Here is a 15,922-nt window from a genome sequence, read left to right as displayed (position 1 = left end):
GGGGCCAGCACCCACCCAACAGGTGTGTCCATCAGATATTCTATGACTATTCCCTAATAGTGTTTGTTTTTTAAGCCTTTGCATAACTTCTTTGTCTTTGCCTGAGACTCTGAAGTTTACAGTGAGATAAAAATATCTCTGATTTCAAGAAAGGTGTTACACATTTAAAAGAAATAACACCTATTATTTTTTTCTAAATATGAAACATACGGATTATCTGTATTATTTCCTTAACATAGATTTATAGATGTGTATAGTAGTAGTCAGGGGAAAGACATTAGGCTCTTACAGCAAATTATTTTCAAATAATCCACGGATATGTCCATTTAACAGATTACAATAATGCTCAATTCATTGTGCCATTGAAATTCTCATCCTTTCTTTTTGAAAATTGTATCTCATCTCATTGTTTTAATTTGTATTTTTTGACCTTTTCAAAAGTCCACTTTCATAAATTCTCTTAGTATATCTTTTGCCCACTAGTAAAGTTGGTATTTTATGAATTTGTATGAGCTCTTTATATATATATATAAAATACTTTCTGGTTCTGCTATTTTGGCTGACTGGAAAACTTGAAAATGCTTTGACTACAAATACTTTCTGCTAGATAAAATAAAGCAAACATTAGTCTAAAAGAATAGCTGAATCTACAAGAAAAGAAATTGAAGTACTCAGATACAAGAAAAGAAAAGAGAACTGAAACCAAGCTGACCCTGTAACCCCCCTGGGGCAAGAGTCGGCCTCAGTTATCTGGGTGCCTGGCTTTTTCATTCACACACACAACTGAGATGAGGCCTCGGACACCCATGGCAGAGAGCTGACTCTGAGACGCCCATAGAAAGTTAAAACTTTCTAAGGACTGCGTCTTTAGACAGAACATGGACACGGAAAAGAACAAAAAGCAGAGTTGCAAATCAAGGAAGTTTATCTGTTCCACCCTGGGCTCTAATAGAAAAAAAATATTTTCTCCTTCCTCATAGGAAAAATGCATGCCCAAAAGTACATGCCATGACAGAAGCGGTGATGCAATATGTGGAGAATCTGAAAAGAACATCACAATGGGGCCTCTAGAAACAAACATAAAGCCACTCTCGAGAGACACACCCTCCACCCAGGATACACAGGGTTCCTCTAAACAAACCTCACTGAATATGAGTTTAGAGTATAAAATTATAAAATATGCAAAAAATCAATCCACCATAAGCAAGAACCATCAGACACACCAAACAGCAGGATTATATCCTAAGGACCACAGATAATAAAATAATCTGATAATTTAAAAAAGATATGTTTAAAACTATTAGAGGCATAAAAGAATAAGTCAAAAACATGAAACCAAAAGAATATAATTATCAAAAAAGAATAAAATAGAACTCCTAGAAATGAGAAAAAGAGTCGTGGAAATTAAAATCAGTAGTGTGAGTGTGGTGGTTACTCTAATTGAGGCTGTTCCTCATTATTCCCTTTCTCTTCCTTCTGGGTACACTTCTCCATCCTCTTCTAGTTAGGTGAGGCCATGTGACTTGGTGAATAAAATGTGAGCAAAAGATATATGTCACATTTGAGCTGAGACTTTTAAGAAACAAGTGTGCATTTTTTTCCCTATGTTTCTTTCACCTGAGATGACAATCATCACTGCTCTGGAATAGTAGAAGCTCCATTAATCTGAGTAGTGAGTAAGGAAATGCAGAGCAGAGCCTGCTGCTAACTCAAAAGCAAATGGACATGTAGCATAAGCAAGAAATAAATCTTTGTTCTTATAAGCCGTAAAGACTGTGGGGTTGTTCGTTATGATAACATAACCTAGCTGATTGGCACAACATTTAAGTCCCTTGAATGAGCAAGAAATGACCTCATAAGCCTTGGTATTGCTACGAGTAGTTTTCATGCATTCTCCAGAGTGTCGTTACCCAGAGACTGTGCAGTGGCATCAGGTGGCGAAAAGAGGTCCAAGACTGGGGCTTCTCACAGAGCACAGAAGAGTTAGGATAAAGGTTCTGTTTTAAAAAGTCCCCACTCTGCAGATGATTGTATCAGAGGGTGAAGAGTCAAACTCAGTGTCCCCAACACCTAGGCCTTTGGGCCATCCCTTGAGGGCAATAGATACATTGGCTTAGTTTCTGACAATCTTCTTCCTGCTGGAGCCTACTCTGGAAACTTACCTGAGTTCTCTGTTCCCTCCTATTGCAGAAGATGGAGTCCCTCGCACAGCGCGGTCCATGTCCCTCACACTGGGAAAGGTATGCATGTTCAAGGAATCCTAGGGCTCCCAGAGGGAGTACAGCAGAAGTCCCACAGTCCCCCAGGAGCTCATACATTCTGGATCCTCAGGTGCCAGAGAACCTCTGGCCAGTCTCTAATTCACCTTCCTACACCTGCTAGCTCATCCTCCAACTTTTTCTCACTCGTGGTTCTCCTGACTATACCATTCCTTAAATGATGCATAAACCTTGGTATCGCTAATGATTTCATACACTATTCAGAATCTAAGAAGCTAAAATAGAAACGTGATGAGAAATCGCTCATCGCTAACAGAAAATTTGTGTCAACTTAGGCTACTTTCTCCACACCAACCCCCACCATCACTACCCCAAAGCCAAAATATGCAGTGAATGTTATTATAACATTAGGAACAAGTAGGCGTTTTCCAGGACTTTCTGAACTGTGGGTGCTGCTCTCTCCATGACAGTGGCCTGGTCACTTCTCTTTCTACAGAATATGCCCCGCCGCAGGGTCAGCGTTGCTGTGGTTCCCAAGTTTAATGCCCTGAACCTGCCCAGCCAACCTCCAAGCTCATCTTCCCTCCCCTCCTTACCAGCTCTGGTGAGTATGATGATGCCTGCCTGCTGGAAATATTTGACATCTTCCTCAGGCTCACTAATATGGGGGTGGCCTAGATGAGGGCAGGATCAACAAGGTGAGGACATTCCCACTGCAGATTCTGGGCTATGTGTTAAAAAGAATAGAAACTAGACTCCTTGTCTTCCACTGCCCTGAGAAGAAGACTCAGTATCCTTGAGCAGGAGGCTGGCATCTCTGAGAGTGTTCCTTATGAGCGATATCAACTTTCATGCTTAAACTACAACCCACCAAGGTGGGTATGATTTTTTTCCCACTTTGCAATTGGTTTAAACAGTTGAAGATTACATTGTATAGTAAGTGATAGAACTGATTTGTAAACCCTAGGCTGTCTGAATCCAGAGTTTGAATTTTGAAACCCAATGTTATCCTGCCTCGACTCATTGCAGCTTTGTTTATAACAATGAAATACTGAAAACTACCCAAATGTCCATTAATAAGAGATTGGTTAAATAAATTATAGAAATCCCTTATTAATCAGATCGTTTCCTTATACAGTAGTGGTAGTCATGGACAGGGCACAGGTTTTTATGTAGTTGCTAAAAATAGTGATTAAATATAAATCTTTATTGGCAAAAAAATCTATAATTTCTTATTAATAAAAAGCAATTAAAAACAGTATATACAAAAAACAGTATATGCAGTACGATTCTGTCGTATTTTTTTTAAAAAGTGCTATTCGTGTGTAGACAGAAAATTCTAGAGGAATATATGTAAAACTTAATAATGGTTATTGCTGGACAACAGTAAAACCACAGGTGATTTTTATTTTCTTGATGCCTTTCTATATTTCTATAAGAATGTATTACTTATAATCAGAAAAATATCCATTTCAATTTTTTTTTAAACAAAGACAGTTCCTATATAACAAAATATTTTCCAGATCCCAGGGCTTTGTGAATCTTGTTAATCCTATCTAAAGCCTCTCATTCTTTCTCCAGTTGTTTCTCTATGCCCTGTCCATGACTAGCACTACTCTATAAGGAAACAATCTGATTGTGTAAACAATAGGAAAAGTAGATTCAAGCTCTATTTATGCCTATTGGTATATGGGTAGCAATAACTCTTTAACTTCTTTCACCTCTTCCTGTCTTGAGCATTTCAATCATCCATGAAATCAACAAATTCCCAAATCACCCACTAAAAAAAGGAAAACAAAAAAAAAATTTTTTTAAGGTGCTTGGGAAGGACTAGTTAGTTTATTTTAAAGGACCTATTTCCCATACTATACTAAATGTATAAATGTTTCTAAATACATATATTTCTTTAGACTAGGGGTTGGCAAGGAGGAGTTGCACATTAAAATCATGTGGGGTGCTTTTTAAACATTCTATGCCCAGGCCCCACCCCAAGATTCTGAATTGGATTAGTACTTTCAAAACTCTCCCCCAGGTGATTCTAATGGGCAGCCAGAGTTGAGAACAATTGTTGAAATCAAATCTATTACAACAAAACAAGGTCCTAGGGAATTTAGTATGAAGAAATTTCTGATGGCTTGAGTGTTAAGTAATGACAGACATCTCCTGAGAATTGTGCTTGGAGCTGCATCTCCAGGGCAGTTGATGGGCTTGCCACAATCCATCCCAGGGACCGTGGGGCCTGCATTTGGTAGGAGGCCCATGGTATTTAGTCCAAGTCAGTAAACAGGGGACAGAGAAAAACTAATGGCTCCCCTCCAGAATGGAGCCTCCCAGTATAAACTCTTCTCTTTGCTCAGTGGAACTTGGAAGAGGAGAAGGAAAAGTTACAAGTTGCATGTGCCCTAGAGAGAAAGAATACTGAGGAAAAGAGGACAGAGAAGGCCTGAGGAATGGGCCAATGCCTGATCTCAAATGAAGATTAGAAAGCATGGGGCAGGGAGAAGGGTAAAGAGAAAAAGCAGCAGCAGCCCCTTCACCCTCAGCATCATCAGCGACCCAGCAGCTCTGGCTTCTTCCTTCTAGCTGATCCTCAATTTTCTGTCTCTTGTTTTCCATTCAGTCAGAATCACCCAGTGGGAAAGGCAACCTACCTGTCGTCACCTCAGCATTGCCTGCACTTTTGGAAAAGTAAGTTTGTTAGTTTTCCTCTGAATTTTGGGGATCTCTGAGGAAAACTTCCCCAACTCGTCTTTCCTCCCATCCCTACTCGCAAAATGTGATGGAAAGCAAATTAAGTTCTAGGGAAAACGAGTGGGACTCTGAGACCCCACAAAGACTTCAGACCCAGTTTGCAAAATTCCTAGACCAGGAAGATGCTGTGGCTGAGGCCAAGGGTACCACAGTCTAAGAAGAGCCCAGAGGAGATGGAAGCTTTCTCTGGTATTTGGAATTCTTTGGGCTACAGATAAAAGCAAGCCCCAACTTAAAGGGGCTTAAATAAGTCCTGAGGTGGGGCTGCTCCGGGTGTGGCACAGTAGGGTCCCAGCTTGGCCTCTACAATTTCTTTGTCTCTGCTCACTTTATATGTTGACTTCCTCAGTAGGCTTATGGCAAATAGCTGCTAGTTCCAGGTATCCTGTCCAGACATAACAATATCTAGAGGAAAAGGGACCACCTCTTCCCATGTTTCTTTCTTAGGAATGAACCCAGGAGCCTTCAGTCTTCCTTTTTATCTGGTTGGCAAATTTGGAACATGGTCCTTTTCTAAACCAATCACAGGATTTTGGAAATGGGATTGTCATCATGGTCTCAAACTATCCCCTGGAAAGACAGGGTCAGCTTCCCATGAAGCAAAATGGCTCCAAAAAGAGTAAATTCCTAAACAAAACCATGTTGCTGTTAGGGAGTAGGAAGGGGATGAGTATTGGATGGGCAACCAACAGTGTCTGCTAAGCCTAACTTTTCTAGGAATCTATGAAATTTGTAGGTCTTTTTATCCTCAGCCAGAGTAAGTCAGGCTGTTTCTACACACTCAGAGGCGTTTACAACTTGCTTTTCAAATTCTTTCATTTGCTTGCTGGAAAACATCTGGATCACAGCTGCCACTTCTCAGAACTTTCCCCTTGTGTCTTTCCTCACTTGGTAGAACATACACCCCTATTCTTCCTTCTTCCTTTCTTTGAGACAGTTTTAGTCCTTTATTTTTCATTGTTGTTAAAATAATTTTGCTTGAGCTGGCAGGAAATGTCTATGTTGTTCCCAAGCTCCCCACTCCCAGACTTAGCCTGTTTGCCTCACTTCTCAGTATATCAGCCACCAACCTATGCCTCAGTGACTCACCCCACAATAGTCTAAAAGTTTGCTCAGCATTTCCTCTTTGCCATCTTACCCCACATAAGCTCACAGTTCCTTCATGTTGTATAAGGTATTTTTGTTTGTTTCTTTGTTTCCTTATTTTCCTGATCACTACAAGGAAACTGTAAAAGGATGACAAACTGGAAAACATATGGAAGTAACCAAAGTTACAGAATCTTACCACGTCCCTAGAGTCAGTGTCTAGTCCACGGTCTCTGAATTTCTCCAGAAATGATGACTTATGCCTTGAGTGAGATGTGCACTAAAATTCTCCCTTCCAATCCTGCCTGTGGTTATACCAACCCCTTCTCCAGGAGGGCCCCCAGCAGGCTCCATTCCCAACTCTTGGCCTGCAGAGCCAGTAAAGGCAAAAGATTTATGTCCCCACTTTCCTCAACAGATTAATCATAACAAGGCAGGGCCTGGGCCCTGTATAACTAATGTTGAAGCCAGCTGGGAGTTTCTATCTGAGGCAGTGGGGATCATCAGAAGCCTGAGCTATCCTTGGTAGGAGAAAGTGAGGTGCAAAACTGGGGATGGCAGGCAGCAGCTCAAAATCAGAAGTGGCAATGAATGAGCATCAATGGTGATATCACCATTCCAAAGTTTGGAAAGATTCCAAAAAGCAAACAAACAAACAAACAAAAAACAGGAAAGATAAAGACAGAGTGAGGACTGAGGCAACTCAAGAAAGAAGCTCCAGGAAAATTTCTGCAGTTCACTCTTATGGGCTACCCAGAGAGATCACCATGATACATTGCCCGTGCTATGGCTGACTCTTCTGTTGGGAATACACCCAGTCTGTAAAAATGGTTTCACATTTTCCAAGCATACAGTGGCCAAGCAAGAGGGAATTAGCTAAGCAGGGAAAAAATAATGAGAAGATCAAATTGCCTGTGGCTAGTTCTCAAGCAAATACTTGAGAGTTGACTGCATTGCCCGGTGTAATTTGAGAGAATTCTGAGCCTTGGTCACTTACTGGGTCATTTCCTAGTAAACCGCTCAACAAGGGTCTAGAAACCTGTAGGCTTAGAAAAATATATAAAGAATGGTAGAGTGTCCTCCCTTGGGATATATTCCAAGACTCTCAGTGGATGCGTGAAAATGTGGATAATATTAAACCCTATATATACTGTTTTTTTCTATACATATATACCTATTATAAAGTTTAATTTACAAATTAGGCACTGTAAGAGATTAACAACTAAAAATAAAATAGAATAATTATAACGATATACTATATTAAAAGTTATGAGCATGTGATACCTTTCTCTCAAAATATCTTGTTGTACTGTACTCACCTTTTCACTTAAAGTAAGAACTTTACGGCTTCTCTTTGGCCTATCTGAATTGCCAGCATCACTACTCTTGCACTTTGGGACTATTATTAAGTAAAATAAGACTTACATGAACACAAGCATTACAATACCATGTTAGTCTGCTAAATGACTAACAGGCCAGTAGTGCATACAGCAGGACAAAGGGATGATTCACATCCCGGGTGAGATGGAGTAGGATGACATGAGATTTAATCTCGTTGCTCTGAATGGCGCACAACTTAAAACTTATGAATTGTTTATTTCTGGAATTTTTCATTTAATGTTTTCGGACTACAGTTGACTGCAGGTAACTGAAACCACAGAAAGTGAAACCACAGATGGGTGGGGACTACTGTGTTTAAAGTGTCTTAAAGATTAAAACAGAATAAAGCTCAAGAGCAGTTCCACAAAGAGGAGGAGCTATTTTTTTTGTTGTCTTTCATTCTTTCATTCCTTCAACAATTAGTCACCAAGGGCCAGGCACTTAGAATTCACTCAAGGAGCTCACAGTCTAATGGGAAAGAAAAATGAGAAACAGCCCATTAAAATGTGAAAGGTGATATCATAAGGAAGTACAGGTTGCTAGGGGAACAACACACAGGGAAATGAGCACCTTAACCCAGATTTGGTCCTGGTATGGGCAGGGTGATGGGGGGTGGAAGAGGGCTCAGAAAATATTTCCTCTAGGAATTTACTTTTAAAGTAAAACCTGAAAGTTATATAGCTAACTAGGTGAACTAAAGATTAACAACATTCCAGGCTCTGAGGTGAGAAAGTATGGAGTAGTCAAGGAATAATAATGATAATGATAATGATAATTACTCTTATTATTTATTGGATACTTACTTTATGCCAAGTGCTATTCTAATCGCTTGACATTAATGATCTAATTTAATCCTTACAACAATCCCATGAGATAGGTACTGTATTAACATCCTTATTTTATAGATGACACTCAGAGAAATCATCACAGTTAATAAATAGCAGAACTCATGCTCTTAACCTCTTAATAGGGTCCCTAACCAGAAGAACAGAAAGTTCAGTATGACTGGAGAGAAGAGGATGGATTTAAAAGCTATTTTTTAAAGAGCTCTTGTGAGCAATTGCGAAAGAACCTGGCTATGTGTTGAGTGGAGGGCAGAGTGGGGTGGGAGCAGAAGGTATATGTGGAGACATTTACTGGGGGATCAGCAAAGCCAGATGTGGGTGACATATAGGGCTAGTTTCATAAAAGGGGCTGTTATACTGATGAATCACAGAGCAATTTTAACTATAATCTCTAAACCATTTTTGTACACTTCTGAAACAGCAGGATATATTGCTTTAATGTTTTGATGCAGGACAGGGTAAATGCCCCTGTGTGGAAGGAGACTCAAGCTCTGCGCTAAGAGTGAAGAAGATTCTTGGTGGAGTGTAAGAAAACATTCAAACACATGCCAAAGTTAGAGTCAAAGGAAAGTTTATTGAAGAAGTGTTCACATTCCATAGACAGAGCATGATCTCCTCTCAGAGTCAGAGTGAGAGAGCCTAAGAGAGACTCAGAGGGACAGAGACAATAGAGAGAGACGAGGACAGCAAGAGAGACAAAGTAAAGACACAGAGAGGGGCTCCAAGTATTTGGGGAATTCAATTTATATATCATCCTTTAGTGCCTGTGAGTTACAGTTTAAAGACTTTGTTTACCCATTTTCTTTTGATATGGACATGCAGTGAAGAATAAGAGTATGTAGTGTGAAAAGTTAAGAATATGTAGCATGAAAGGCCTGCTGGAAATTTTCAGCCTGTAATCCGTAGGTTTTCCATGGTTTTAGCTATAGAGAATGAATGATTTTATTTAGTGTAGGGTGCTACTTAAAGACTGTTTTCCCTTCACTGTGTGGGTTGTTAGCAATCCCAGCAGAATCTTCCTTTGTTCTGCAGGTTTCATAGTGGTCTGAATGCAGGGCTGATCAGCATATCGCAGTGTCTGAATATTGCTTGATTTAACATTTTAGTTCTCTTGCCTGCTCCCTACATTAGTTTAATATGACCTAAAATACCTACAAAAAGCAATTCCTCTTTGCTAATAGTATTCTGGAATGAATTAGCCTTCAATCAACTAGTAGGGGATCCCAGGAATCTGAAACTAAGTAATAGGGAGTAAGGAAGCTCTTCTAGCTCAGGTCCCTTGGGCTGGGCTCATCTGAGGGAGCCATGGCAGTAGGGGTGGCATAGCGACATTGCTGAGCTCAAGAAGGTAAGATCTGTCCACTACAAAGGATTGTAATTACTCTCAAATATTGTTTACCACATGGAAAAAAATAGACTCTAATATGCCTTCTGGTCAAACAACACATTTTGACTAAATAGCCCTCATGTTACTGAGAACTGACCGCAAAGACAAACATTGTTGACCCAGTAGACATGAGAGAACAATGAGCCTCATTTTAATGAATCGTCCCAGAAAGAAAGTACGAAAGATTAGGGCTGAGAATAGTTGCCAAGATCCATGAGTGTCTGGTCCAGAAATTCTTAGAGTGGGCACAGGCTGTGTTCAGCTCCAAGTTTATAGTCATGAATAGAGATTCCTTCAGCTCGATTCAAACCTTTGGTTCTCAGGAAATAGCCGTTTATAGAGAAGACCTGCCCATTTTACAAGATTTATAGGCAGGAACTAGATGAGCCACAGTGAAGTCAATGCAACTCAACAAACAAAGGCACTTATTGTGTGAAGCACCATTCTAACTCAAACAAGGCCTCTCCCTGCAATCACAGTCATATGGAGGGATGGGCATGTATATAAAGCATAAAATGCCCTATCTCCAAGTTTTGCTGTAACAGAGGTGCAATGAGGGCACAGAGGGAAGAAGAGATCAACTTTAAGCAGAGTTTGTGATCAGTGAGGAAACATTTGCAAAGATTCCACAGAGAAGAACATATTTGAGCTAAGTCTTAAAGATGCCCAAGGAGAAACCTCCAGGTCATTGGAGAAGATATTTCAGGAAATATAAGCTCAGTCTAGGGGTTAGGAAATAACAGCAAACATTTTACATATTGTGTGTTTCTCCAAACCTATCCAGTATTAAACCAAAGGTTCTCCTAACCCACCTCTTTCACTCTAAACAAGCAGCATTTAAAAGAAGGGCCACATCATATTCCACGGCCCAGCATAAGGGCAGGAATGGCTTCACTCAGCAGGTTCCATGAAACCCCATGCACTGCTCAGAGCCCCAGTAAAAGACTTCCGTTGAAAGAGAGGGCTCAAGGAGATGTGGAAAGTACACTTTGACAAGAAGTAAGAAAACCAAGGTGAAAGTTCCAGCCAGGCCCACCAACCGCTGGTAAGGTGAATGTAGTCAAGTCACTTAATGAACCTGAGCTTGGGTTTCTTATCTTTCAAATGGGATCATATCCCACGTGAGTGGTGGATAGTGCAGGCAAGAGCACATCAGACTGCACAAGGTCAAATTTGAGCTCTGCCAAATACTGATTGTGTGATCTTGAGCTTGTTATTTAACTTCTCTGAGTCTTGATTTCCTTGCCTGTCAAACTGAGAACAATAGTATTACCTGTCTTATTGGGTCATTCAGGAGTCATAAGTGAGATATTAGCACAGAGCCCAAAACTTAGGATGTTAGCTCTTCTAATCATTGGAAGGGTCAAGTGAGAGAATATATGTGAGAGCATGTTAACAACTAAAACCCCATAGGTGAGTGAGTTGAGTTGAACAGGGCAATCAACTCACCTAGGAGAGCTGGACTCTGGATCCTCCTGTTAAAAGTTGTTAAAATGGGCTTCCTGAATCTACCAGGGAAAAGTTTTAGTCTCCACAGAGCAGTAACCTGAGGATAGTGAAAGTTTAGTTTTCCATCATTTGGTCAGCAAAACTCGAAAGTACATAAGTGTTATGGCACAAAACATACAGGCACTTGAGAAATTTATTAAAGCGATTTTATGTCAGTTTTAACATACTTTAAAGTCACATTTAGGATTCCTGATTCTGAGTGTCAGAGGAATCTATATTTAATCCTCTCTTAAAGATATAAATGATCACTTGATAATTTAACAGCTTAGAGTTTTTTACGGATTGGGTTCGGAAGAACCTCAGATTGCTCCCAAAAGTTACCAATAAATTTACTACATCACTAATAACAATAATAAATATTATTTGTTGAGTACCATGTTGCAGTTTCCTTATATTTCTTGATTAATTTTTATACTACCACTTTCAGGTACACATTATTATCCTGATTTGACAGTGGTGGAATCTGAAGTTCAGGAAAGTTAAGTAATTTGCATGTGTTGGAGCTGAAGTTCGAACCCATGTTTGCCTCTGCACTACGCTGACACGTTTTTCATTAACCTCTAAGGTTGGCAGCTGCAGATAAAAGAAATTAAGTCTGATACCTATATTTTATTTCTAATATATAAATTAATTTAACAAAAGAATTACTTTCCTTGCCCCTGGCTATAGCTATGTTTTCCTGCTCTTGTTTCTGTCATTTGGACAAATAGGAAACTGCACATTAGACAAAGGTCACATGGAAAGGAGTAGATAATGTAATTTGCAAAAGGAGAAATGTTATGAATAGCTGATATTTTTAGAGTGTTATTTTTCTTGTTCACAATGGGCTTTGGTTTCCAGCACGATGAAAAGTAAATTTTACAAGGTCTGAGGAAAACTAAGAGCTGAGAAACTGATGCCAAGAATGAGGAGAAAGTGTAAGGCTCACACATAAAGCCTGCCTGAGGGGTTGGAGAGGGTGGCAGCTGTGATCTGTCAGAGTCCTGACTGAGAAGTTCTGTTCACCGTTCTGCCTTATTTGAAGGCTCCTCCTTGACATGAATCCCATTGATCTGAATTTTGGATACCTAGGAGGGTAGTAGGATCTATAGGAAAGGCATGGCCATCAGGATACTTCCTTTAAACTTGTGATCCCATACCTCAAATGGGCTTCCAGTCCTGCCCAGCCATCCTACTATGATTTCCTAGCATGTTTGTATTCCCCGCTTCTCACATGATTCTTTTTTGCGTTCTCTCTCCTCAAACCTTCCTAGGCCTCTCTACTTTTTATTCTCAGCAGATGACCTTGTCTTCCACTTTATAGAGAAATTTTAAAATATCAGATAGGAGCCCTCTCATCTTTCTTTACCAGATCTCCAACCCACAACCTACCATACAGATCTTCCTCCCTTTGTTATAACCAAGGAGAAGTTTCTCACTCTTTCTAAGGTCTTTCTCTACTTCCCTTTCAAACAAATTTGTTCCTTTGCTCATCCCCTTTCTCTCATTCCCTCTATTGTATCATTTCTGTCCACATTCAAATGTGCTTTCATCCCCTGACCCACCTCTTCAGCTACGCATTCCCCCAACACACTCTCCTACTCACCTTCCTGGTCAAATTACTGTTTCGATGTCTTTCCCTTTCTCACTTCTCATTCGTTACTAAGCCCATGGTTTACCAATCTGTCTTTGGTTCCCACCATTTCATCAAAGCTCCTCTTGATCTTCATATTATCAAATCAAATTTTACCCATCTGATGCAGACTCTCAGAAGTGTGTGTACGATACACTTAACTTCCTCCTTGGCACGCTATCCTCTCTTGGCTCCCAGGACTCCATGCTGTCTTGGTTTTTCTCCTACCTATCTGGCTGCTACTTTTCATTTTCCTCTGTCAGCTCCTTCTTCTCCAACTGAGCTAAGGGAAGAGATGCCCATAGCTTAGTCCTGGGTCCTCTTCTCATCTTTCCTCATACTATCTCCCTAGGCAATCTTATCCATTCCTCTCACTTTAAATATCATCTGTATTATGATGATGACAAATGAATGTCTCCAGCTCTAGAGCTCTTCTCAAACTCACTTGTTATATCCAACTACCTACTTGATATCTCCACTTAGATACCTCACAGATATCTTCTTGAGTTCTTCTCAAATTCACTTGTTATATCCAACTACCTACTTGATATCTCCACTTAGATACCTAAAATTTATCTTATCCAAAAGTTAACTCCTGCCTACTGCCTCTTTTCAGTTCCTCAAGTACCTCCCCGTCTTTTGTGTCGCAGGGTCTTCATGCATCCTACTTCCTCTATCTAGGCTTATCTTCCTTCTGCTATAGAGATGGCTGATGTCTCATCTTTTAGGTCTATGCTTCGGTTACACCACCTCAGGCCTTTTTCAACCACTCCATCCAAGTAGATTCTCTCATTAGTTTCTGTCACTGAACAGAGTTTGTTTCTTTCATAAAAGTTATTACAATTTGTAATGAATTACATATGTTTTTCTTTTGGGGGGCTTTCTCTCCTGCTAAGCTCTGTGTTGGCAAAGATCATTTATTTTCTGATGTATCCCTAGCACATTATAAGATGCCTGTGCCTTAGTCAGTACTCGGTAGATATTTACATGAATGAAACAAAAGATGGACACAGGAATGGAATGATCCTGAACATTTTGGTCCACCTCCATCTTCCTCATCTTAGTGCTGTGGAGATCCCAATAGCAGTCTGTCTACCCACAGCATCTCCTGGAATAAGAATAAAGGTGGATTTGAGAGCAGGAAGAAAAGGGGGAACTGGTACAGTATTTGGTGTTTGGGGTCTATGGAGGATTCATGGCCTAGGGCCTCTATAAAATCTTGTCTCAAGGTAGAAAGACTGAAATGAATTCAATCTAATGAGTTTCCTCACTTGTGATCAGGAATCAGGCCAAAGACATGGTTTGGTTTTCAGATGCCTAATCTGCCTCTGAAAGGACGCCTTGTACTTCCCTCTTCTCACTAGTGGAAAAACAAATGGGGACCCAGATTGTGAAGCCTCTGCTCCCATGCCGACTCCAATCTGCCTGGAGGAGATTAGCCAGGTGACCAAGGCCAGGATGGAGGAAGAAGCGTACAACAAGGGGTGAGTCAGACTTCAGCTGCCCTGAGGTCACCTGACAAGTCTCAGAAGATACCTTCCCATGGACCTTTCTTATCTCTTAGCGGATTTAGGGAAGTAACCAGTGGCCCCAGGACCGCCTTGCTTAGTAAGAAACTACATTAGAAAGAGCAGTACTGTTCCACAGGAAGGACAGGAGGAAGCAGGGTGAGAGGATGTGGTCAGACAATAACAAAACTGCCCTCTTTTTAGGCAGAAAGCCGCCAGAATATCACTGCCCAGAATGATCTAGAAATCAAAGGCCCTGGGTGGGTGTCTCTTGGCGGTGCCTGAGGCTTCCTGAGAATCCAGAACAGTCATATTGCTGCCAAAAATGCCTGAGAGCAGCTACTACTCCACTTCCTAGAACTGCCCCAGCCATCCCTTTTTCCAATAAACTGGAGTCCGCTCAACTTCCAACTGCCTCCTTCTCTAATTGAGCTTCATTAGCACCTCTGGCTGGTCTGTCACTGATGAGATAAAGAACTGAGCAGAACCCTAGCCCAGCCAGGTAGAGAATTGCCTCTGACCAGGCATCACATTGTTAGTTCTTTCCCTGTGGCTACTAGGGAGACACAGCTTCCCACTGATGTGCCACCTCTGTGTGGGATTCTGCACAGCAGCCACGTACACCTGGCTGCCACATACAAGCCCAAACACAGGTTGCACATTTGGCTGGGGTTGCCCCAGCCAAACTGTGCTGGCCTTAAATACTCAGCTGTAGGACAAGCAGAAAGTGTATGCTCAGGGTCATATTGATCCTGGGAGAAGGAGATCAAAAGAGTTTCTCATGGAAAACCTGTCTTTTCACCCACAACTGTCCTCTGTACTCTCAGAATGCATGCAGGTAAATGCCTTCATTGGCTTTGTAAACATTTATTGAGTACCTCTCTAGGACAAGCTGTGTGCCTGGCACTTCTGTGAAACTTCCCAACAAGCCTGTGTGACAGGTGTCACCTTCCCTAAATCAAGCCACCTCCTCAAAACATTCCAACACCCTATGAGACGGGTGCCACCCTCTCCATTTTACAGGTGAGGAGCAGAAGCTCCAAGGTTACACAGAAAGCAGATGCAATCTCAGTGCTACTGAACACTTTGTAGGACAAAAACCAAATCAGGAGACTGCATCCACAGTTTGTCCCTGTCAGTTTTGTCACACTTTCATAAACAGGAAGGATGACTGAGGAGTGAGGGGAAATTGTACTCACATGAGCCACCTTGGGATTCAGTGGAGCTTCCCAGCTTTTTCCTGTTGTGTGGAACCACAGGAAGTGCGTGATTATCAGAGGTGCTCAAGTTCCCTCGTCTAAGAACTCAGGAAAGGATGCTCTGTGCCTGGCCTTTGCAGACTCAACTGTTCCTTTTTGCCTTCCAGATACCAGGAAGGTCTAAAGAAGACCAAAGAGCTTCAAGACCTAAAGGAAGAGGAGGAAGAACAAAAGAGTGAGAGTCCGGAGGAACCTGAAGAGGTAGAAGAGACTGAAGAAGAAGAAGAAAAGAACCAGAGAAGCAGGTTGGAGCCCTTGCCACTTCTGAAATGGGTCACAATTCATTTAACTGCATAATACCTCTGGAGAAGTCAGTCCAGGGCATCAATGAGTCTATGGGCCAAATGAGCAACCGACAGAAAACAA

The 15,922-nt window shown here is 41.1% G+C and overlaps 1 protein-coding gene across 23 annotated transcripts in view; it reads left to right on the top strand.

Annotated features, from left to right (window-relative positions):
- IRAG1 (inositol 1,4,5-triphosphate receptor associated 1) overlaps positions 1-15,922 on the top strand; it is a 102,932-nt gene that overhangs the window by 78,496 nt on the left and 8,514 nt on the right. For all 23 annotated transcript variants that reach the window (XM_039863590.1, XM_039863589.1, XM_039863585.1 and 20 more), the window contains 5 exons: positions 2,191-2,240; positions 2,716-2,823; positions 4,840-4,907; positions 14,154-14,273; positions 15,664-15,801. In XM_039863590.1, coding sequence (XP_039719524.1) covers positions 2,191-2,240; positions 2,716-2,823; positions 4,840-4,907; positions 14,154-14,273; positions 15,664-15,801 — 484 coding nt within the window. The remainder of the gene's footprint in view (positions 1-2,190; positions 2,241-2,715; positions 2,824-4,839; positions 4,908-14,153; positions 14,274-15,663; positions 15,802-15,922) is intronic.

Source organism: Pteropus medius, unplaced genomic scaffold (genome assembly GCF_902729225.1).
Source record: "Pteropus medius unplaced genomic scaffold, Ma_sr-lr_union100, whole genome shotgun sequence".
NCBI lineage: Eukaryota > Metazoa > Chordata > Mammalia > Chiroptera > Pteropodidae > Pteropus > Pteropus medius.
The sequence above is the reverse complement of the archived record's forward strand: the minus strand, read 5'-3'. Positions and strand labels throughout refer to the sequence as shown.